The 24,071-nt window shown below is 41.4% G+C and overlaps 2 protein-coding genes across 10 annotated transcripts in view; one reads left to right on the top strand and one right to left on the bottom strand.

Annotated features, from left to right (window-relative positions):
• LOC138965282 (protein DENND6A-like) overlaps window positions 1-14,952 on the bottom strand; it is a 33,766-nt gene extending 18,814 nt beyond the window's left edge. The window contains exons 1-13 of the mRNA XM_070337412.1: window positions 14,802-14,952; window positions 13,476-13,514; window positions 12,933-12,975; window positions 12,502-12,611; window positions 10,069-10,149; window positions 9,637-9,742; window positions 7,867-7,946; window positions 5,963-6,022; window positions 5,261-5,316; window positions 4,803-4,863; window positions 4,379-4,440; window positions 4,059-4,154; window positions 2,711-2,805 (exon numbers count right to left, since the gene is read on the bottom strand). Coding sequence (XP_070193513.1) covers window positions 2,711-2,805; window positions 4,059-4,154; window positions 4,379-4,440; window positions 4,803-4,863; window positions 5,261-5,316; window positions 5,963-6,022; window positions 7,867-7,946; window positions 9,637-9,742; window positions 10,069-10,149; window positions 12,502-12,611; window positions 12,933-12,975; window positions 13,476-13,514; window positions 14,802-14,948 — 1,036 coding nt within the window. The 5' untranslated portion in view covers window positions 14,949-14,952. The remainder of the gene's footprint in view (window positions 1-2,710; window positions 2,806-4,058; window positions 4,155-4,378; window positions 4,441-4,802; window positions 4,864-5,260; window positions 5,317-5,962; window positions 6,023-7,866; window positions 7,947-9,636; window positions 9,743-10,068; window positions 10,150-12,501; window positions 12,612-12,932; window positions 12,976-13,475; window positions 13,515-14,801) is intronic.
• A 223-nt stretch (window positions 14,953-15,175) lies between these two features.
• Window positions 15,176-24,071, top strand: part of LOC138965280 (sarcolemmal membrane-associated protein-like) — a 71,064-nt gene continuing 62,168 nt past the window's right edge. For all 9 annotated transcript variants that reach the window (XM_070337408.1, XM_070337403.1, XM_070337404.1 and 6 more), the window contains exons 1-2: window positions 15,176-15,235; window positions 23,452-23,670. In XM_070337408.1, coding sequence (XP_070193509.1) covers window positions 15,233-15,235; window positions 23,452-23,670 — 222 coding nt within the window. In that variant the 5' untranslated portion in view covers window positions 15,176-15,232. The remainder of the gene's footprint in view (window positions 15,236-23,451; window positions 23,671-24,071) is intronic.

Raw genomic sequence — 24,071 nt, 5'->3', positions numbered from 1 at the left:
TAGTTACACCAACAGGTATGTGACATATACACACAACACACAAAGGAAGAAACAGAGACGAAAACTTCAAGGCTCACATATGAAAATACCAGTCCAGCAACCAATTTCATCCTGACTGTACCTAAATGTTGAAGTTTGTTTTGTTTTTTAACGCTTAACGCCCAGCCGACCACGAAGGGCCATATCAGGGCGGTGCTGCTTTAACATTTAACGTGCGCCACACACAAGACAGAAGTCGCAGCACAGGCTTCATGTCTCACCCAGTCACAGTATTCTGACACCGGACCAACCAGTCCGAGCACTAACCCCATAATGCCAGACGCCAGGCAGAGCAGCCACTAGATTGCCAATTTTAAAGTCTTAGGTATGACCCGGCCGGGGTTCGAACCCACGACCTCCCGCTCACTGGGCGGACGCCTTACCACTAGGCCACCGTGTTGCGGTAAATGTTGAAGTTCAGGAACACTGATTTGTTTGTTTTGCAGAACTTTGTGTTTTGCAGTTTATAGATCTCTGTGCAAAGAACTTTGGCAATTTCAGTTAACTCAGCGTAACCATATTATGGCCAAGATGAATTGGAATGATCCCCATATTATTAGGCATGTCATCATAATTATATCTAAATCTTACATCTAGATTTTATGTGCAAGCAATTATGGGATGTTCATGATGGGGCCCTACAAAATTTGTGAGCGTGAAAAATTAAATGTTTTATTTCCATGATGGCGTAGGAACAGCTAGAATGTCTTGACGTCAAACAAACTAGAAAGGTCTTGCCCTTATTTTATAATTTACTATCATAGCCAAATATCATGCATTTTAAGTATTCATTTTCTGAAATATTGTCAAATGTCAAAGTTTGTTATGACACACACACACACACACACACAGACACACACCAACACACACACACAGTGCACACACACACACACACAAACACAAACACACACACACACACACACACACAGCTGGACAGAGTTGCATCAATACACAGGCTACACTAGCGCGTGTCAAAAATGACAACACTGACACTACACATGGGAGTTAAGTCAAGCACAAGGTTACATCAGCGACACGTCTAGACAAAAAACAAGCTGAAGCGAGACTAGGACAACAGGGGTTAGTAAGTCTACAGGTGTGTCTTCCTAGGTTAGTGTGCTGTTGGCAGGAAGAAAAACACACACTGAAGGTAGACCAGCAGGTGAGAAAAAAAGAGACCAAAACCTGTGTAACTGACCTGGTTTTGAGTCCAGAGTTTTTAACGATGCAGCTTTCTTTAATTTGTTCAGGGCTTTGGGAGAACTGCCTTTATAAGACAAACAGTAGCAAGGAATGAACAACTTTGTGCTGCACAACACTGTCATAACTGCCTTTATAAGACAAACAGTAGCAAGGAATGAACAACTTTGTGCTGCACAACACTGTCATAACTGTACTGACCAATCCTTGTCAAAAATCAAAAAGGTAAAGACATATTTTGTGAACATGTGGTTTAAAAAAATTCCCCCAAAATAAGCAGTTGTTAATTCAAATGACTGACTCTCCAGTAAAGTTTGAACAGAAATCCAGATAAAAGCAACCTATTCCATTTATTCTTCAAATACAGAGAAAATCTGTACAATGCATCCTGCAGCGTTTACTGGTCAAATAATAGCCACTTGTACGTGAATCCTTCTCTGCTTGGATGATTATAAGTACAGGTGTACACATTTTGAGCTTAAAATACAATCATTTAGGACAGATCTCCCATACACATCAAAGTAATAATCCTTACACCTCAGGACATAGTCAAAAACAGAAAAAGCTAGGTAATTGGAACATGAACGTCAGAGCAAGAATTCTTCATCTCAAACCACTCTTGTACAACTAAAAGAATAGAAGTACACAACAATGAAATAAGCAAATTTGCCTTACCCAAAACACAAGAGGGTGTGGGTTCTTTGTTTTAATGTACCTTTCATTTTCTGCAAGTTTACTCTTGAGTTGCATCCTTGTAGACTTTCTAGCTTTGATTCGTAATAATCATTGAGCTCCGTCGATACTCGTAATGTACCTATCCTACTCATCATTCCAAGAGACCATAGAGTCAATACATTCAAGACGACTTGTTCAAAGATCAGAAGAAAAAAAGAAGAAGAAAACGGCCAGTTCTCAAAAGCAAATAGCAATGAAGCATTATTCAAGCAGGTTTCTTTGTTGGGTTTGACTTTGCTATTGATAATACTTATTAATAGCTCTGGCTTTGTGGTGTGTGGTTATAAAAAAAGCAAGCTTTCAAACAATTTAAATCTGTGCTTCAACGCACAATTTTAATCAAACGTTCAAATATGATCCGTCCTCCATGAGTATGAGCAGAGTTATATCAAGCAACACTGGTAAATGTAGAAACAAATAGCCACTACCAAACGGAAAATAATCTTCTGGTCACAAGACATCTTTCCAAAATAACGAAAAGTCTGTGCACACACTGTTACAACTTATTCGATCTTGTCTGGTGGTAAGCAGCAATATGAAACTGATATTGCTGTTGGAGACAAAAAAGAGAAACAACGACAGCAAAAGAAAAGGCAACTTGAAAATAACCATTAAAAAAACTTAACAAGAGGGAGAGAAAACTGCAGCCTTGGAAGACTTAAACCTAAGCATATTACCCCAAAAACATGACATAAAAGTAAAAAAGAATGCGCAAGGTGATGTGAAAGAGTCTTACCAAATCCACCCATTTCTCCAATCCGGATGATGTGCGGCCAGTGCTGTAGTGTTTTGGCAAAGAAGGGGTTTGTGACGCCCAGGATCACCGGCGGCCTGACAGAAGACATGACACAAACATAACACATGACAATTCCAAACGTGGACAGTAACCCACAAAGTGGTTAACCCCCTTTCTCTTGTGAAGAAAGTCAGGTCAAACAAGGGATGGAGTCTCAAAATGCAGGTTAGTCTACAGTCATTATCAACAGAACTTCTGAGTTATCAGGGTCTTTACAGTGTAGTGGTAGTGGTGGTGGGGGGGTGAGGCTGTTCTATCATATTCGAAGAGAGAGAGAGAGAGAGAGAGAGAGAGAGAGAGAGAGAGAGAGAGAGAGAGAGAGAGAGAGAGAGAGAGAGAGAGAGAGAGAGAGAGAGAGAGAGAGAGAGAGAGAGAGAGAGAGAGAGAGAGAGAGAGAGAGAGAGATATATACAGTCGAACTCGCTTAAGACGAATCACTGGGGATCGGGAAATAAGTTCGTCTTAACCGAAATTCGCATTGAGAGAATTGATTGATTTTTTTACTGTCACAATTTTAGAAGTAAAATTTAAAAAGTCGTGTAAAAGCATGTACATGTACATTCTGATCAATCTCCGATTTCATGGTGTCCACCAGTTCTGGTGCATGTACTACCCTGGCCAAGTTTCCTCTCAAGACATCAAAGAGACCGCCCCATAGGTTAACTCCCCATAGGTTAAACTCAGTCACTGACCCGGGTGCAGGAAGTGTTTCCTCTCTCATATTATGAAAGGGGAACCACCTCTCATAGCTAAAACTGGGTCAATGACCCCTGGGAAGAAGGTCAGTGTCTATAAAGAAGGCCACCCAGCCATCACAATGGACCTGCCTTTGATCTCGCCTCACACGCAGATCCTTGTAGCCTTGTGACTTTTAGAGACAAAGCGGCTCTGGGGCGATGAAAACGTGTTTGTTAAAAGAGGGGTTCGTTATGCAAATGATATGATATGTCGATCTCGGGACGAGTTTAAAGATTTCGTCATAAGCGTGAGTAAATTACAGACATTATGCATGCTTGGGAATCCAAAAAGTGCTTGTTATAAGCATAAATTCGTTACAAAGAATTCGTTTCAAGCATTTTTTTTAAGCATGAAGAAAGAGGTATTCAGTTGGGAACTTAAACTAATACGTTATAAGTCAAAATTCGTAACTAGCGTGTTCGTTTTAGGTGGGTTCGACTGTATATATATATATATACACACACAATACAACCCACACACTTAAACGCACACACACACACAACACACACACATACACAGCCCAAACTCCAAGAGTTGACAAAGAACTCACGGTGCTTGTGTCCTGGTGGTGAACTCCTTGAACTCGCTGTCATGGATGGTGAAGTACGGCCGGAAGTCATTGCAGTATCTCAGCGGTGCAATCATGCTGAAACACAGCAAGACCAGTTGAACAAAAGCATGAGTATGGGATGATTTCAGACTAGTCAGTTTGGACAAATTAGTCTCATAAACATAGGACTCTTATTTTCATTTTCCACTTATCACTCTTTCTCAGCAAGATCACTTCCGGTCTAAAGAGCAATTTATGGAATAATTCATGTTGTAGCCACTTCAAGTTGTTGTTAGACATACCCACAAAATGTCACTCACTTGACTAGAGCTTGAACACAGGCACTGGTGACTGAAGGTGACGCTGCCATGACCACAACGGGCTGAAACATTCACAGACAGATCATTCACATTTCTCTAGGCGTGCGTATGTGTGTGAGCGTGCAGGAGTGTGTCTGTGTGAGTGCGCCTGTGTGCTGGGTGTGTGTGTGTGTGTGTGTGTGTGTGTGTGTGATTGTGTGCGTGTGTGTGTGTGTGATTGTGTGCGCACAGGCATGTGTGTGTGTCAATCAGAGAGCAAGAGGGAGAAACCGACTAACAAAAACAGGTGAAGTAAGCAAGTAAGGGTGTGCATGTCCATGTCTGTTGATTTTCTGTGCTTTTTTGAGCAAGTGTGGATAGGCACTGTGATGAAAGGGTGAAAGCAGAGAACTACAGGGAGACAACTTGTGCCTTGAGTACCTACCTCACCAATGAGGACCAGTTCCCATAGAAGTTGAACATGAGGTAGTATGCTCTGAAATGCACTGAAACAATATCATCACATACCTTACAGATATATATTTTGTATTCATAAAAATACACTGAAACAATATAATCACATACCTTACAGATACGTTTTTCTTTATAAAAATTAAAAAGAAACAAACACAATGTATTCTAAAATGTTGCAACAGTGGTACCAGTGTTGTGAGCCAAGCTGATAAGAGGACACCTTCTAATACAGGACACTTTTTCTTGTCTCTTCGTCTTTTAACCCGATTAGATTAAACCTGTGAGGAAAGGACACAAACAGTATGCCAATATCTTTACACAGACACACAAACAGAACGCATATGTACAAGTGAAACTTAAGAGTAACACTTTTGTTAGCAAAAAAAGTTGAGGTACACCCCTGTAATGTGCTGATGAGTCTCGACTGACCTGTAGATGTCCACTTCGTGCAGAGAGGGCAGTATCGTGTGGGCAGGGATTGTGTGCTGAAATACAGTCAAACACATCAACAGTAAACATTTGTGTGTGTTAAAGATCTGTATTCAGCCAATGTTATAACAAATAGAAATCCTCTTTCATTATTTTGCCATAATATCTTGTTAAATAAAAAAAATTAGTTATGAATTATTGGGTTCTCCACTCCAAAGTGATAATGGGTATGTAAGCATTTAAACAGCGTTAACGTTTAAATCTCTTCCATATCTTAAGCTCAAAGCACGCAAGGAAAAGAGATCACCATTTCATAAAAAATCCCTTTCACACAATGTATACTCTACTAAAGCCTAGATCAATCTGGCACACTCTTGGAATTTTCATAGCTGCACCACTAATACAAATCCTTTCAGAAGAAAAACGCACGTTCAATAATACTATGACAGTTACTTACCTTTCGAATGAATCTTTGGACTAATACTTTTTGATATCTTTTTGATTTCACTGAAATCTCAAATCTGGGGTTTTTGTTCACAAAACTATGTCCAGGCTGGAAACTAATAACTATTTTATCATCATAATCCTTGTGATCTGGCAATAACATCAGTAAATAATTCAGCTATTCATTTTAACAGTGACACCAGAGAATTTACCCAGATTTCCATGACAACTTTTCCATGTTTTGGGCCAAACGCTTACCGTGCCTGGTGCCTTCTGTGTGGACCCTGTGACTTTGTCAGAGCGACAGGGGATGCGCACCTACATCCCACACGGCAACACCACCACAGACACCAACAACAGCAATACCACCAAACGGCAACATCATCAAAGGGTAAAGAACAGAAAAGGAGGTGAAAAAGCAAGAAAAAAGCGAACACAATCGAAAGTCCTACAGCAGACAGACTGCCAACGCTCCAAAATTCAGAATCACAAAACAAGAATTGTAAATTATTGGAACGTTTAATTTACGACAAAACAGAATGTAATGTTTTGTTCCAATAACTTACTGTTCTATTTTGGGATTCAAAACAATCAGAAATAAGTATAATATACAGGATACATGCAAATCCTGTGTCAAACAAAATACTGTACAGTGGCACCCCCTTTTAAGAACTCCATAAATCTTAGAAAATCGGGTCTTAAAAAGGAGGAGTAGGGCGGGGATGTAGCTCAGTCGGAAGCGCGCTGGATTTGTATCCAGTTGGCCGCTGTCAGCGTGAGTTCGTCCCCACGTTCGGCGAGAGATTCAACTTTGTGTGCAGACTCTCCTCGGTGTCCAAACACCCCCGTGTGTACACGCAAGCACAAGACCAAGTGCGCACGAAAAAGATCCTGTAATCCATGTCAGAGTTCGGTGGGTTATAGAAACACGAAAATACCCAGCATGCTTCCTCCGAAAACGGCGTATGGCTGCCTAAATGGCGGGGGAAAAAATTGTCATACACGTAAAATTCCACTCGTGCAAAAACCACGAGTGTACGTGGGAGTTTCAGCCCACGAACGCAGAAGAAGAAGAAGAAGAGAAAAAAAAAGGAGGAGTCTTAAAATGGGGGTAAATGTACAAAGAATATGAACAGAAAGTCTGCAAAAACACGGTCTTAAAAGGGAGGAAGTCTTAAATTGGGGGGTCTTAAAAGGGGGTTCCCCTGTACTGCAAAGTATGGATCTCCTCTCTCTCCAAAGACATCAGTCTTGGTATCAAAATATGTTTGTATTATTTTTTCATCAAACATGTTTGTTATTTTTCATAATCCTTCACTCCAAGAAAAAGGTGTAAAAGATGACATAAATAGAAGTGAGCAAAAATCTCCATGTTGTGACTTCAGTTTCTTTACAGCAACTATGCTACCTTAGTGTGCAATTTAAGAGACACACCAAAACAAATTATTACTTTTACAGCTTTATTTCATGTCATCTTTTTCATTCACATTACAGGGAAAACCTTTTTGACTGAGAACTTTGCTTCCATTGCCGTTTTATGCCAAAAAGACAAAAATACAATACAATACTAAATAGCATATACTAAAAAAGTGATAAAATCCAACCAAAGAAGCAGGGGAACAAATTCTATCCTACATGTACAAGGCAAAACAAAAATAAATATCTTTAAACAAAAAAACTTTAAAAAAAAGAGGAAACATGATAAGTTCAAATACTGTAGTGCAAAAGAAAGGTAAATCATATCAAAAGAAGATGGCTAAAGATGAAAAAGACTGAACACCAAACTCCAAGGAAAACCACTTCAACCAAAGCTAAGGCTTACCTTTTCAAGTGTTTGGTTGATCAGGTTTTCTTTATTTGCAACTTTACTGCTGACTAAACTTTTCAACTACTGGAATATGGAGTCAAAACCATGAGAACCTTTCGCATTTCTCACAAGTGGTTATGCTTCAGGATCACCCAAAATAATGAGAACAAAATAAAGCAGCTAAAAGGTCCGCAATTTCAGGTTTCACCTTGGATTGATGGTTGGTATTTTGAACCAAACAGAGAAACAAGGCCAGCAACCCGCAATGAGTTCAGTCTCTTTCATCTCCATCAACAGATAGCTAGAGAAAAGCGGATGTAGGACTGTGACCAAGCCCTGACCAGCGGTCACTGACCTGTATGACGGTGCCCATGATGGGCAGGTTGAGAGTGTCGCCCGGCACCGGCGTCGGCCACTGGTCAATGTCGTGACAAGCTGACCGAGACAAAAATAAACAAAACAATGTAAGCTTGACGTTCAAGCCATGACACTCAATCTCTACTTGCTTACAAATACATGTCTCTGGATAATCAGCATAAAATGGGCGCATCATATGAATATACAGTGGATCTTCCCTTTTGAGACTTCCACAAAATCTGAGTCTTAAAATGGGGGTAAATTGACAGAGGTTCTGAACAAGAAGTCTTAAAATGGGGGTAAATTGACAGAAGTTCTGAACAAGAAGTCTGAAAATGGGGGTAAATTGACAGAGGTTCTGAACAAGAAGTCTGAAAATGGGGGTAAATTGACAGAGGTTCTGAACAAGAAGTCTGAAAATGGGGGTAAATTGACAGAGGTTCTGAACAAGAAGTCTGAAAATGGGGGTAAATTGACAGAGGTTCCGAACAAGAAGTCTGAAAATGGGGGTAAATTGACAGAGGTTCCGAACAAGAAGTCTGAAAATGGGGGTAAATTGACAGAGGTTCTGAACAAGAAGTCTTAAAATGGGGGTAAATTGACAGAGGTTCTGAACAAGAAGTCTGAAAAAACAGGGTCTTAAAAGGGAAGGAGTCTTAAATTGGGGGGTCTAAAAATGGGGATTCCACTGTACATGAACCTGCACAAATTCCGTCCCAAAGTTTGAACCACATGCTACAGCACCAGACTATTTCTCTTACATACATGATTCCATGACATTGAAATATACCAGCAATCTTTATCATCAAAGAATTTTGCTCTAAACTTCCAACCGCAAGCTACATTTTGTTTTGTACAGCCAAACTTGAGCCGGCAAACTACCTCTCCTTAACCAACTGTTAGGACCAACTGCCCACAACAACCACTCAAAAGGATCCTCGTCAAGTTTTTCTTCAATGTAATTCACCTTTTTATTGCGACTACCGTATTTGACGGACTACAAGCCGCGACTTTTTAAAAAAAAAAATCGCATTGCGGCTTATAAAAAGATGCGGCTAAAACGTTACCTAAACTTGAATAGCATTCACCTAATGGAAGTCGCGGCGGATTTTCATTTCACTCGATTAGCGATTACCGGTACTTTATTAGCTCTCTACTCAAGACTCGGCGCTTTTCTCTTTCTTTCACGAATCTTCGTTTGTCAACAAGTCGTCGTGACAAGATAGCGTACAGAGAAACACCGGATGTATCAGGATCTCTTGCGCGCGAGATTTCGTTTTTTTGTGTCTCGTGATAGTTGGAGGAACGAGAGCCGCCATGTTGTGTTTTCGTCTGCTAGAAATGTGCGCAAAAGTCGTAAATCATCCAAAAAAAGCTTATTCCGGGCGGGACTACTAGTGTGTGTTGGTTACAAATTGTGTGTGTGTGATATTTTTCTTCAAACTTTTTCACTTTTCTTCTTTGTTTCACTTGTTTATTCTCGGAGCCGATTTCGCCAAATAACGTACTTTCGTTTGCCTGGTTGTTTTGATTGATTGACACGATCTGATTATATTTTTTTCGACGGCGGCTAATATAGTGACGTGGCCTATACGTGGCTCGTCCCCTTTTTTAAAAAAAAAGTCGGGGTGCGGCTTATAAAACGGTGCGTCTTGTAATCCGTCAAATACGGTACCTGTTTCTAACGACCACTTTCTGTCTGACCCTTGAGTAATTGTTAAGGACAAGATCAACTGAAGCAGTTTTTTTTTCCCAACTCCAAATGTACCTGCTTCCAGGCTGGGCTCCCCATTGTCGAAGTATTCCGGCGCCACGATGCTGACCAGCTGGGAGAACAGCGCCACGAAGGGGAGCTTACTGATCAGCACTACTGACTGAAACACGCAACAGTGTCAAATTACACCACAGGTTACACTGCAGTCAAAAATAAACATTGACCATGACACACAACAGCACAATGTAAAATGATACAACTGATTACAATGCAGTACAATATAATCACTGACATGTACCTTGAGCAAAGCTTTATGTTGTGTTTTCCAAGTGTCTCACACTAGAGCAAAGATTGAGGATCCTCCAATTGTAAAATTGCAAGATTTTAATTTCTGTTTAAATTCTCATGAATTTCTTTCTTTGTTTTATGTGGAGAAAAAGAAGAGGGGGAAATAAGATGCATAGGTGTACTATATGTGCTACATACCTTTTGAAAGTACCCTCTTCGTATGGATCTGTCCTTTGTCTGTCGGAAGTAAACAAAGCCGTAGTAAAATGCTGTCTCACTCTGCAAAGAGACAAACAGTATTATGAAAGACAACCATCACTTAGGATGCAGTGGTGCTGAACCGTGTGAAAGCAATGTGATTGCCAGAACATGAACCACTTCAACATTATGTCCTGTGAGCAGTAAGTTGCTATTTGTACTCCTGTCTGTTCTATAACTGCCCGTTCTATGAGTATGGCTGTCTATGAGAATGACTGTCTGTTCTATGAGATTGACTGTCTGTTCTATGACTGTCTGTTCTATGACTGTCCGTTCTATGAGTATGGCTGTCTATGAGAATGACTGTCTGTTCTATGAGATTGACTGTCTGTTCTATGACTGTCCGTTCTATGAGTATGGCTGTCTATGAGAATGACTGTCTGTTCTATGACTGTCTGTTCTATGACTGTCTGTTCTATGACTGTCCGTTCTATGAGTATGGCTGTCTATGAGAATGACTGTCTGTTCTATGACTGTCTGTTCTATGAGAATGACTGTCTGTTCTATGACTGTCCAGTATCCAGGGGTCTGTATCACATGGTACCCACATAGTGACTGTACAGCTTCAATCTGCTGTAAATAAAATGTCCAAACACTTCCACCCCATCCCTGCTGATACGCTGGACATACCCTTCTGTAAATGGTGCAACCAGCAAACATGTTTACTAAGATTTACCATAGAGAGCTGAGTTTAATTGCCAGTAAGGTGATCAGGCTGGAATTTTTTTTTCTCAAGACAAGGACTTTACATAAATTGTTTCTCTGCTTTGCAAAAGAAAACATTGAGTACAGTGGAACCCCCCTTTTAACCCCTTCCCTGCCCTGCCACGAACGGCGTTCGAGGTGTTTTTTGGCATCCTGTCTGCCCCGCCACGAACGTCGTTCGAGGTGTACGCATCAGAGTCCTGTATCCACCCAAGAAGGGGGGTAACTGCAAAAACTGTTGGCAGAGCAGTTAGACATCTTGAACCAACGGTTCCTTCCCTTTGACCGTTATGAATAGCAAATATTGATGTTTGGGAGAATTTTGAAACTTCGGGAGTTATCTGTGTTAAGTCGTCAACAAAGATGTCGGATGGTGGACGGCGTGGGGGTACCACGAGGTCTGTTTTCAAGCGCTATTCAGCACTTGAAGTGCTTCAAGAGTGCCTAAATGACCAAGACAGTGATGATGAAGACCTTAGAGATGGAAGTGACAGCGAATCAGACGAGGAAGAAACTGATTTCAACCAGCACCACCCTCTTTTGTCCGAGGTAGGCATTGATGATGACAATGATATCAGCTACGAACCAAGTGTATCTGCCACTGACAGTGATCAGTCGGAGACTGATGGCAGTGATGCCGAAGCAGAACCAATGCCTGGCCCATCAACTTCATGTCCTGTGGTCAGAGGTCGCGGCAGGGGTCGAGGAAGCAGTGTGGGAAGAGGACAACGAGGGAGAGGTAATGCGAGGGGGCGTGGCCGCGGCCGTGCCCGACAAATTCCAAGACAACGTCAGGAAGATAAGATAAGAAATTGGACAGATGCTGATGCAACTGCGCCAAACCAAGACATCCAATTTCAAGGCAATCCAGGCATGCAGTGCAATGTTGACAATTTTGAACCAGTAGACTGGATGCAGCTGTTTTTTGATGACGACCTCATCAACCACCTTGTCTTCCAAACAAACCTTTATGCTGACCAGTACCTTGAGAGCAGCCTTGTGCTTTCCTCAGTGTTTTGTGGATTATCACACAAAATTCATATACTGGAAGTAGTGTGTGGACTTTGCCTGCTCTGTGGATTGTGACTTTGTTGCTTCTGAGTCTCAGCTGTGGAGTATGACGTGCGATTCCGGACTTACCTTACCATGAACAGCTAACCCTTATAACTTTGGATGCTTATAGCAGTGAAGTTGATTACCAAGAAGTTTTGTGAGTACCTGATGTTTTTCCCTTTGTTACACCAGTTTTTTGTTGTGTTTTGTCATGCATTTTTGTGATCAAGTGTGTTGTTATGTTCCGAAAATGCTTGATCACGGGGAAAAAAAAAAGAATAAATAATTACTTAAAAATTTCTGTCCTGCCAAATGAAACTAATTTCACTTGTAATTGGGGCCAGGGATGTTAGAAAAAAACATGCCAAATATCTAAGAGATATCTCTTCAAATGCCTGAATTATTCACGTTTTAGTGAACACACCCTCAAAAGTCAAATTTTGCTCCGGCACACAGGAATACAAATGCGCTTTTTCACGCTGGCAGGGAAGGGGTTAAGACCCCCCCCCCCCCCAATTTAAGATTCTCTCCTTTTTAACTTTAAGACTTTATTTTCTCAGATTTTTTGAGGTCTTAAAAGGGGGGAGGGGGAGTTCCACTGCATTGACTGTGTACCTGTAGCGTGACGGGGCAATCTCTGTTGTAAGAGTTGTGTGCCTTGACTGCTGCCTTCCGGCCCGGACACTGACGAATCCGAAAATGGAACTGCGTGTCCCCCATGCAACCTGTGAAAATCGTAAAACAAGTATTCAGTATTGACATAACTACTCAAAACAACAATAAATGGTATCACAAAGGCTTGATCTGATGTCAAGTTTTACTAGTACTAGTATACTACCCCACCAAAAAAAGGCTTTTAATTTTGTATATCTTACTCTGCTTGAATTTTAAAACTTTACTTAACTAACAATCTGACATGAATAAAGAATTACATCATGATAGAAATTTACATCTTCATCTTGCCTTTCAAACACATGTTTTTAAATGAACATAAAAAGTTAGATATATATACACTCATACATCTGCCAGGAAGGTTTCAAACTTACCAGAATTTGAATCCGGGAAAGACAGGTAGCAAATATTCATTTTCTGCACAAGAATCAGACTCAAGGAAATTAGGACTGGGGTGATGTTCCGGCATTACAATCTTCAGTCACAACAAGAAAGAACGAAATAGAAAAAACACAGAGAAAGCTTGAGTCACCCTTTAAAAGCTGTCTGAAAAAAGGTACCAATCGGTGTGGATAAAATATGCTACATTAAATCTAAAGACCAACACATTGTGTTCATGAATTTCAATACAGTAAAACACAAAATGTTAGTGTATGTGAATCAATCTACACGTTAAGCTTACCAGCACTCTTAACAATAAACACTGACTTGTAAAACCATGAATTGTGACATACAAAGGAAATATGCTTACTAATGATAATAACTGAAGTAAATTACTGTAGTTACTAATACTTTTATTTGACGAATAAAGACATAAAATTCCAATTGGAATGGGACACCTTATGGGCTGCGGTGCCTAGGCGATAATGTACAACGCCAGTCCCAAAACTACTACTACTTATTTTGCTGGTTCTTACCTCTTTGTCTGTGAGCTTTATGTGGCTTGGGTATATCAGCTGAAAACAGACAAATCAACTTGAAGATAAACCTGTCCTTCATACATAGGCTAGACACAGAAGTTAAAACCGTCATAAAGTCAGTAATCAAATCATTATAAAGTCTCTCGTTCAATGTCATCTGACCTTTTAATTTAAGTGTCTGTAAAATGACCAAACGTCTAAAAACTATGCTAATATCTGATCTGATCTGTGCCTAAAGCACTGAAATACCTGTTTCAAATCAACGTTAGTGGCTAAAGTACTCTTAGTTTTAAGCCCTTCAGGCTTGGGTTTAAAGGCACAGTAAGCCTCCCGTAAACCATCACAGAGCTCCCCGAGCGTCTAAATACAGTACAAGCATACTTCCATTTGAACGCTCACCGAACGGGAACATCCTGGCTGCTTTCTGTCGAGCGTGAGACATTTTCAAAGAATTTATTTTCGTAGACTTGTTCCGTTAACAACAACGGCGCCTCGTTTTTGCGCTAGACCTAACTTTTAAAATCTAAATAATAAATTGACAGCTTGTTACACAAACATTCTTTAATCATAAAAGAATTCGTTTTTCATCAAGACAAGATCAGAACAATTCGAAGTTGTGAAAGTTTAAAAAAAGAAAAGCCCGGAAGCAGGGTCACGCAAGGGTCGTAGCAGACGACGGCCGGTTTATCAGTGCAAATCGCCGTTCCTCTCAACAGTCAAAAGCCATCGCTAGAGTTCTTGTGAACCACAGCCGTTGTTTCGTGCATAAAAAAAACGTGCTATTGTAGATAAGCTCACGTCGAGTCGCATTCAAATGACTAACTATGACGACTGCATTGTGAAAAGGGAAAGCTGGATCACACGGGTTCACGATGGCTCAGGGGTAAGATAAACCACGCAAAAATAAATTCTTTGAAAATTGTTCGCTCTTTACGGAGGGCACCTAGGATGTTCTCAATTGGTGAGTGTTTAAATGAAATGGTGTTTGTACTGTGTGTAAAAGCCTGACCGTATCTGTGATGGTTTACGGGAGGCTTACTCTGCCTTTAAATGAAGGATCAAAAGTTTGCTCTCACCCTGCAGTTTCAGTTTCAGTTTCAATCAAGTACCCCAAATAAAAGCAATTTTCAGATCTTGGCATATTGATGAGTACTCATCATATTGTAGAACTTACATACTTCTTTGACATAACGCTGAGATAACACACTGACAGAAAGTCTTAGCAAACACGTACTGTGCGAGCTTTAAAAACCCTCAACGGTGGTACTGGTAGCACAGCCCAAAACAAAAAGTTGATTAGCAAATACTAAAACATAAACATACCTCCATAGCCTGACCGAGCTCAAGGTCAAAGGTAACAACACAGCAGCAATGGATCCAGTTTGAAAATCGGTCCCAGGGCAATACTGTCGGTGACTGCAGTTCTTCATCGCAATGCTTTTCGTGCGGTGGTTCTGCTTCTTCTTCCATCTTGTTTTCTTTCCCCAGATACTCTCTGGACCAGACGTCAACAGTCAAAACAGTTTTGCATGTTTTCAGGCACGTAAAGCGTTCTAAGACAACATATTTACATTTTCTGTCACTAATTTTGCAAGAAAAATTAAACAAGGGCTAACATAGATGCATTGAGCTATACATTAAAATTGTATCAGATAAATAATTTTTTCACAGTATAGAGAGCACCTTGGAGATTATGTTTGTGGAAAATTTCAAGATGGCTGTCTCCTGAAGGAAGTCTGGAGGAACAAGATAAAATGGTAAAGTACTTTTTTCTGCCTTTCTTTTGAACTTGTGAACATTCCTACCCTGATGTCAGTCTTGTGTTTAATGGTGTAATCCATATAACTATACTTTCGTTGTGTTTAAACTTCTGAATAAGTTATTGACAGCGGTCGGATTAGTAAACAGAACCCTCTTTCTGGAGGAAAGGTGAAGGTGTTATTTTTAGCTTCTTTCCATTTTTAGTGCATTCCTCAAGACTCGCATACTTTCATACACTTAAAAAGGTTTAAATCTGAGACTGCACTTCAATGGTAAATGTGAAATAGCTAGACCTCAGTATCTTTGGTGTAGTTTTAGGTACGGGCATACATGTGTTTCTGATCACCAGTCACCACTCCCGGAATAGACCGAAAATGTCAGAACTTGACATTCTCAGCAGTGAGTGTCATTGAGTCAGATTAGCCTCGGGATGTTCGCAAACTAGGGGTAAATAAACACAGAAATACCTCAACTTTGATGTCTCTTTGAGTCTTTTAGAATGTGTACTCATTTGTTCCCAAAGGATCATGCCACAACTAACATTGTTCACATAGCTTTCTTCCTCTTTGCTGATTAGAATGTAATGAACATGAAATTGCAGTTAAACAGGACACTAACTACAGCTTTTGGAAGGGTTTATAACAGCTTTTTTAGACACCAGCAAATTGAGCCAGTTGCTCCAAGTCCAAACAACTTTGTTACTAAGTAACTAACCCAGAATAAAAGGTAGTAGACTTGTAGTTTGTACGCAGTGGCTACACTTACGCCGCCCGTAACTTTTCCCTTCTTTGCTTTGATTATGCCCCAAAGCATTTCCCCGCCAGGGCCGCGTTCTACTTCCAGTTTGATCCGGTTTGGGCGGCCATTTTAAAGCGTGGGTCGAGTGAGGACAGACGTGTTCAACAGTTCATTAGTAGTGGTTGTGCGTTTCTACCCGTATCACAGTATGCAGGCCGGTTTACTTTAGTCATGGATAGCGGACTTCACAGCGAAGCAGTTTTGACAGTAGGAAGTACGTTCGAGTACTTCAACAGGTTGCAAAAAGTTATCTCAGACTTTGAAATGAACGCGTTCGTCCAGCTCTACGTTCGGTCGTCGCGAACCCTGCAGGTGCAGCGCAAACGAGCCCCCAGAAAGACTTTCAACGAAGCATTGCAGTTTGGCGAGTTGGACTATGCCTGCATCAATGGAGGACGAAACCATCTGATGCAAACAATGACAACCACTACATTTTCCCTCCACTTAACCTGTACGCATAGTACACATACGGGGAAAATATAACCCAACATTCAGTACATTACATCCTAGTACACACCATGGAGGAAATTCCACCACAAATCATACACAAATGATTCAATCCTTGTTTGGAGAAACAAAATAACGGGATGGGTTGAATGAACAAACAACTACTTCACTCCCCACATTCACCTGTACCATTAGTACAGATAATTCCAAAAATACGGAATAAACCCGTTAAGGAACAGTGAAATATATAATCACTGAGCCTCATATAAGCCTCAATCACTGAGAGGATATCTGGAAAATCAACCACCAGTACATACAAGTATGTCCTAACAAGGGACATGAATAATAGTGAGCGTGTTACGACAGTAAAATGGCGTCATGTCGTAACTAGAGAATGTCCGGGTAGGATCACGCCGCGCCGTAATCAAAGTCTGGCCGAGTGACTCTACGACTCGTGGAAAATGTGTAACCGAAGCCTGCAGTGAGCGGGTTACGACAGTAAAATGACGTCATGCCGTAACTATAGAATTTCTGAGTCGAATTACGACTTGAAAAAGGCGTAACAGTAGCCCCTACCTAGTTTGTAACTATAGTACAGTGGTACTACTGCTAGTTGTACTACCAGTACATTTTAGTAGCCAGGACAGGATGGTGTGTCAGTGTTAGATTTGATGGGCGCAGTGGCGTGGTGGTAAGACGTCGGCTTCGTAATCGGGAGGTCGTGAGTTCGAATCCCGGTCGCTGCCGCCTGGTGGGTTAAGAGTGGAGATTTTTCCGATCTCCCAGGTCAACTTATGTGCAGACCTGCTGGTGACTTAACCCCTTCGTGTATACACGCAAGCACAAGACCAAGTGCGCACGGAAAAGATCCTGTAATCCATGTCAGAGTTCGGTGGGTTATAGAAACATGAAAATACCCAAAATCGGCGTATGCTGCCAGTGCCTGAATGGCGGGGTAAAAACGGTCATACACGTAAAAATCCACTCGTGCTAAAAACATGAGTGAACGTGGTAGTCTAAGCCCATGAAAAAAAAGAAGAAGAAGAAATGTCAGATTTTAATTTTTGCATAGCATTTTTTCTCAGTACAATTACAAAAGTGCTGAATAACTTTTTTTTTTACTGGTGCTCTCTCAGTCTCTGTTTTTCAACACAATTTTTTCTGTCAAGAGTATTCACTCGAGTCTTGACTCTTGAGTCACAACACATGTCTGGAAATTGCGTCTATTGTCAATTTGAGATGGGCAGAACTACATTTACAAGTGTGGTGCAGCATCTTTCATCACCACAAGATACCAGTTGATCCAGGATGGTGTTTTGATGTTTTGGTGGCTGGCAGGCTGGTGCTAGATACAGTACATTAAGATTCATTCTGTGATTCATTTATTCCAATACATTGAAAGTAAACTGAAGTACTGTTTTTTGATAGAGTATTAATACTATTATCTGGTGCTTGCAGTTGTACTTGTAGTGACGGAATTTTTCTGATCTTTTAGTAATTTAAACTTGACAGATATGGAGGATCTTCTTTTCACTCACTGATTTTATTGAACGTCTTTGATAGCAGTTCCATTGTGTACTCATTTGTGTGAGTGCTGCAGAGTGAAGGAGGGGGTTACAGTGATGGCTCCCTGTGATGTCTACTGGCATGTTGATGGCACAAAGCTTGTAGAACTTTACATTCTTTTTGAGGATGAAAGGAGGGGGGGGGGGGGGGGTAGTGGAAATGAGTATTATTTCTTGTGGAGTTGTGGCACAGAGTCTGGTGACAGACTGACTGCAAGGCAGGCAAAGTTACTGTGAGAGGAAAGTATTAGAATTGGGAAGAACTAGGCACATCTTTCACAGCTTTACTCCAGAATTCACCAGCTGTTTTTGTTTCATTTAAAAAGCCAGTGTGGAGGCATGAGGGAGGGGAAGAGAATGGCGATGTGTGCGGCCCCTCCACAGAATGGTAGCCTCAATGACAGCTTTACGGGGCTCTACTCGGTTTGCATCTTGCACGGCTCAGGAATTTTAAATGAGAGTAAAGACTCTTTCAATATTTGGACAGAACAGTCAGTGGCCACAAGGCTTATCTGGTTTTAGAGAAAACATACCAGAACAAACTTCTTTTTCCTATCAGAGCTGCTGATTTACATTTTAGTTTAAGCCAAGTACCAATATTCTTCTTGGTTGCTGTCGACCAGAAGAACTTTTGTAATCAAAGATGTCTCTTTAAAATAGCAGTTCTTTGACGAGCTCATGGGTTGTTGTTCAATGGCAAATTGAAGTGGTAGAAATCTGCAGTGATTTCTTTCTGTGTCACGGTGACTGCTGGTTTGTTGGCGGGGAAGAGCCTCTGGTTGGATTACTTTCTGTGTCACGGTGACTGCTGGTTTGTTGGCGGTGACTGCTGGTTTGTTGGCGGTGACTGCTGGTTTGTTGGCGGTGACTGCTGGTTTGTTGGCGGTGACTGCTGGTTTGTTGGCGGTGACTGCTGGTTTGTTGGCGGTGACTGCTGGTTTGTTGGCGGTGACTGCTGGTTTGTTGGCGGTGACTGCTGGTTTGTTGGCGGTGACTGCTGGTTTGTTGGCGGGGAAGAGCCTCTGGGTTGATTACTTGTTGCAAGTTCTTCTTCTCATTCCCACTGGAAAGAGCATGTTCAGTTCTGAAAACAGCGCAGGCAGCTTGTTGATTTAAACTACTGGCTGCAAGTTCTTCTTCTCATTCCCACTGGAAAGAGCATGTTCAGTTCTAAAAACAGCGCAGGCAGCTTGTTGATTTAAACTACTGGCTGCAAGTTCTTCTTCTCATTCCCACTGGAAAGAGCATGTTCAGTTCTGAAAACAGCGCAGGCAGCTTGTTGATTTAAACTACTGGCTGCAAGTTCTTCTTCTCATTCCCACTGGAAAGAGCATGTTCAGTTCTGAAAACAGCGCAGGCAGCTTGTTGATTTAAACTACTGGCTGCAAGTTCTTCTTCTCATTCCCACTGGAAAGAGCATGTTCAGTTCTGAAAACAGCGCAGGCAGCTTGTTGATTTAAACTACTGGCTGCAAGTTCTTCTTCTCATTCCCACTGGAAAGAGCATGTTCAGTTCTGAAAACAGCGCAGGCAGCTTGTTGATTTAAACTACTGGCTGCAAGTTCTTCTTCTCATTCCCACTGGAAAGAGCATGTTCAGTTCTGAAAACAGCGCAGGCAGCTTGTTGATTTAAACTACTGGCTGCAAGTTCTTCTTCTCATTCCCACTGGAAAGAGCATATTCAGTTCTGAAAACAGCGCAGGCAGCTTGTTGATTTAAACTACTGGCTGCAAGTTCTTCTTCTCATTCCCACTGGAAAGAGCATGTTCAGTTCTGAAAACAGCGCAGGCAGCTTGTTGATTTAAACTACTGGCTGCAAGTTCTTCTTCTCATTCCCACTGGAAAGAGCATATTCAGTTCTGAAAACAGCGCAGGCAGCTTGTTGATTTAAACTACTGGCTGCAAGTTCTTCTTCTCATTCCCACTGGAAAGAGCATGTTCAGTTCTGAAAACAGCGCAGGCAGCTTGTTGATTTAAACTACTGGCTGCAAGTTCTTCTTCTCATTCTCACTGGAAAGAGCATGTTCAGTTCTGAAAACAGCGCAGGCAGCTTGTTGATTTAAACTACTGGCTGCAAGTTCTTCTTCTCATTCCCACTGGAAAGAGCATGTTCAGTTCTGAAAACAGCGCAGGCAGCTTGTTGATTTAAACTACTGGCTGCAAGTTCTTCTTCTCATTCCCACTGGAAAGAGCATGTTCAGTTCTGAAAACAGCGCAGGCAGCTTGTTGATTTAAACTACTGGCTGCAAGTTCTTCTTCTCATTCCCACTGGAAAGAGCATGTTCAGTTCTGAAAACAGCGCAGGCAGCTTGTTGATTTAAACTACTGGCTGCAAGTTCTTCTTCTCATTCCCACTGGAAAGAGCATGTTCAGTTCTGAAAACAGCGCAGGCAGCTTGTTGATTTAAACTACTGGCTGCAAGTTCTTCTTCTCATTCCCACTGGAAAGAGCATGTTCAGTTCTAAAAACAGCGCAGGCAGCTTGTTGATTTAAACTACTGGCTGCAAGTTCTTCTTCTCATTCCCACTGGAAAGAGCATGTTCAGTTCTGAAAACAGCGCAGGCAGCTTGTTGATTTAAACTACTGGCTGCAAGTTCTTCTTCTCATTCCCACTGGAAAGAGCATGTTCAGTTCTGAAAACAGCGCAGGCAGCTTGTTGATTTAAACTACTGGCTGCAATTTCTTCTTCTCATTCCCACTGGAAAGAGCATGTTCAGTTCTGAAAACAGCGCAGGCAGCTTGTTGATTTAAACTACTGGCTGCAAGTTCTTCTTCTCATTCCCACTGGAAAGAGCATGTTCAGTTCTGAAAACAGCGCAGGCAGCTTGTTGATTTAAACTACTGGCTGCAAGTTCTTCTTCTCATTCCCACTGGAAAGAGCATGTTCAGTTCTGAAAACAGCGCAGGCAGCTTGTTGATTTAAACTACTGGCTGCAAGTTCTTCTTCTCATTCTCACTGGAAAGAGCATGTTCAGTTCTGAAAACAGCGCAGGCAGCTTGTTGATTTAAACTACTGGCTGCAAGTTCTTCTTCTCATTCCCACTGGAAAGAGCATGTTCAGTTCTGAAAACAGCGCAGGCAGCTTGTTGATTTAAACTACTGGCTGCAATTTCTTCTTCTCATTCCCACTGGAAAGAGCATGTTCAGTTCTGAAAACAGCGCAGGCAGCTTGTTGATTTAAACTACTGGCTGCAAGTTCTTCTTCTCATTCCCACTGGAAAGAGCATGTTCAGTTCTGAAAACAGCGCAGGCAGCTTGTTGATTTAAACTACTGGCTGATGTATCATTTACTTTAAAGGCATAGAAAGCTTATGACTATTCACGCTAATTGCTTTACCCACAGCTGGAGACATGCTAAATTAAGTTCCCTGCAAGATATTGTGGTCTAGGACCCCTTAAATGTTGAGATATTTGAATTTTTATTTTGATCTAGATCGTCCTATTTATAGATTTGCCAACAGAGGTAACGTTGACGCAAGGGAAATAACTCCGCGTCTTTGTTGACATCCTCACTTTTTCAGAGGCTAGAACAAGCTGTAATGCATGTATATGGTCCGCGCATTGCGACATATCGTCATTATATGGCCTTATGATGCATTTGACATCGATTGTGGGCAAACTACACATCGTAAACACGGGAGCGAGTTAGTAAGCCTTTAATAATAGAGAAGAAGTAACTGATGTATTTATACTTTCCTCGCGGGAGCTTTACTATGAAAGAAGTCCATGTAATCGAGTGATAATAGTGATACCTTCAGCTTTACAGACTGTAGTGACAGTCAGTGGGTTTCTTTCGCCACTGCACAGAGACAGAGTAGTGCAGAACGGATAAGCCTAATGCATTTAAATAGTCTCAGTCTGACAGAATTAAAATTTAAACACCTGTAGCGACAGTCAGAACTGTGTAAAGTGGAGAAACACTTGTATTGGCTAAGTGTAGACTTTCAGAAACGCTGTTTGCTTGAGCTGTGTCTGAATCACAATTCACATTTATTTTTCACAGAAGTTCACTGCTTATTGACAAAGACACACAAACTTAAATATGAACACACAGATCATCAGACCTAAAAGCAGTTGAATGAAAGCGTGTTTGAGTGGCAACCTTGTAAGTTGTCTATATTAGATAGAAAACTGACAAGTTGACAGTTAGAGCTTAGTACAGTGATAGTGATAACTGATATATATATATATATCTACATGTATCATTATATATGCATCACTGTGTGTCTGCTGTGCTGCTCGTAGTGGTGTCTGTTTCAAAACTTATGTGTGTGTACAGGTGGAAGATTGTTTTAAAACTTTGTTTGTGTCACTGTGTGTGCGCAGGCACATATGGAAGATTGTTTTAATACGTGTTTGTGTGTGTGCACAGGGGGAAGATTGTTTTACAACTTTGTGTGTGTGCACAGGAGGAAGATTGTTTTACAACATGTTTCTGTGTGTGTGCACAGGAGGAAGATTGTTTTACAACATGTTTCTGTGTCACTGTGTGTGCGCAGGCACATATGGAAGATTGTTTTAATACGTGTTTGTGTGTGTGCACAGGAGGAAGATTGTTTTACAACATGTTTCTGTGTGTGTGCACAGGGGGAAGATTGTTTTACAACTTGTGTGTGTGTGCACAGGGGGAAGATTGTTTTACAACTTGTGTGTGTGTGCACAGGAGGAAGATTGTTTTACAACATGTTTCTGTGTGTGTGCACAGGGGGAAGATTGTTTTACAACTTGTGTGTGTGTATGTGTGTGTGTGCACAGACGGAAGATTGTTTTACAACTTGTGTGTGTGTGTGTGTGTGCACTGTGCACAGAAGGAAGATTGTTTTACAACTTGTGTGTGTGTGTGTGTGCACAGGAGGAAGATTGTTTTACAACTTGTGTGTGCACTGGGGGAAGATTGTTTTACAGTGTGTGTGTGTGTGTGTGTGTGCACAGGAGGAAGATTGTTTTACAACGTGTGTGTGTGTGTGTGTGTGTGTGTGTGTGTGTGTGTGTGTGTGTGTGTGTGTGTGTGTTTGTGTGTGTGCACAGGAGGAAGATTGTTTTACAACATGTTTCTGTGTGTGTGCACAGGAGGAAGATTGTTTTACAACATGTTTCTGTGTGTGTGCACAGGAGGAAGATTGTTTTACAACATGTTTCTGTGTGTGTGCACAGGGGGAAGATTGTTTTACAACATGTTTCTACTAGATGAGGAACGAAAAGAAGTGTGGCCGTCACCAACTCCCTTGCAGACCAAACTATACGGCAGTCGACAGGAGTTGGAGAAAACGACAACATTTATCACCAGTGCTGGACTGATCGTGTAACCTCTGCGAACGCCAAGAAGAAGAAGAAGACAACATGTTTCTGTGTGTGTGCACAGGAGGAAGATTGTTTTACAACATGTTCTGTGTGTGTGCACAGGTGGAAGAGGAGGAAAGTCTGCGGCCCAACATGTGTGCGTTGGCCATCCTGTCCTGCCGACCCAACTCACACCCGTTCCAAGAGCGCCACATCTCTCTCCATGAGCCCATCAAGGTCGGCCGATCCGTTGCCAGGGCGCGCCCAACGGCTAGCAACGGGATCTTTGACTGCAAGGTGCTGTCTCGGCACCATGCTATGCTGTGGTATGAGTCAGAGAAGGTGAGAGTAACACCTGTGATATTGGTAATATTATAGTTTGGTTGGATTTATGGTGGTGAAACTGACAATTGAAACTTGAATCAGGAGATGATGACAGATGTGATCAAGTTTATCATAACATTATTTACTGTTGTGTTTGTCAGAGCTGATAGGAAGCCCTCTTTCTCAGTCAGTATCTGTTTGTCTATGTTTGTATGTCTCTTTTGCCAGTTTTATGTCTGCTGTACACATGTATTGAGAAATTTCAACACTCTGGTTATCTCAAAACTGAGAGGTCAGTCAGAGCACTCTGAGCAGGGTTCAACCCTGAATGTATGCACTTTAGAAATATTATGCGTTATTGTTATTATTACATCCACAGTCAAAAAAGTTGCAAAGTAAAGTTATAGCACAGCACTGAC

The sequence above is a fragment of the Littorina saxatilis genome, linkage group LG4 (genome assembly GCF_037325665.1).
Source record: "Littorina saxatilis isolate snail1 linkage group LG4, US_GU_Lsax_2.0, whole genome shotgun sequence".
In the NCBI taxonomy this organism is placed as follows: Eukaryota; Metazoa; Mollusca; class Gastropoda; order Littorinimorpha; family Littorinidae; genus Littorina; species Littorina saxatilis.
This window is presented reverse-complemented; position numbering and strand designations above follow the sequence as displayed.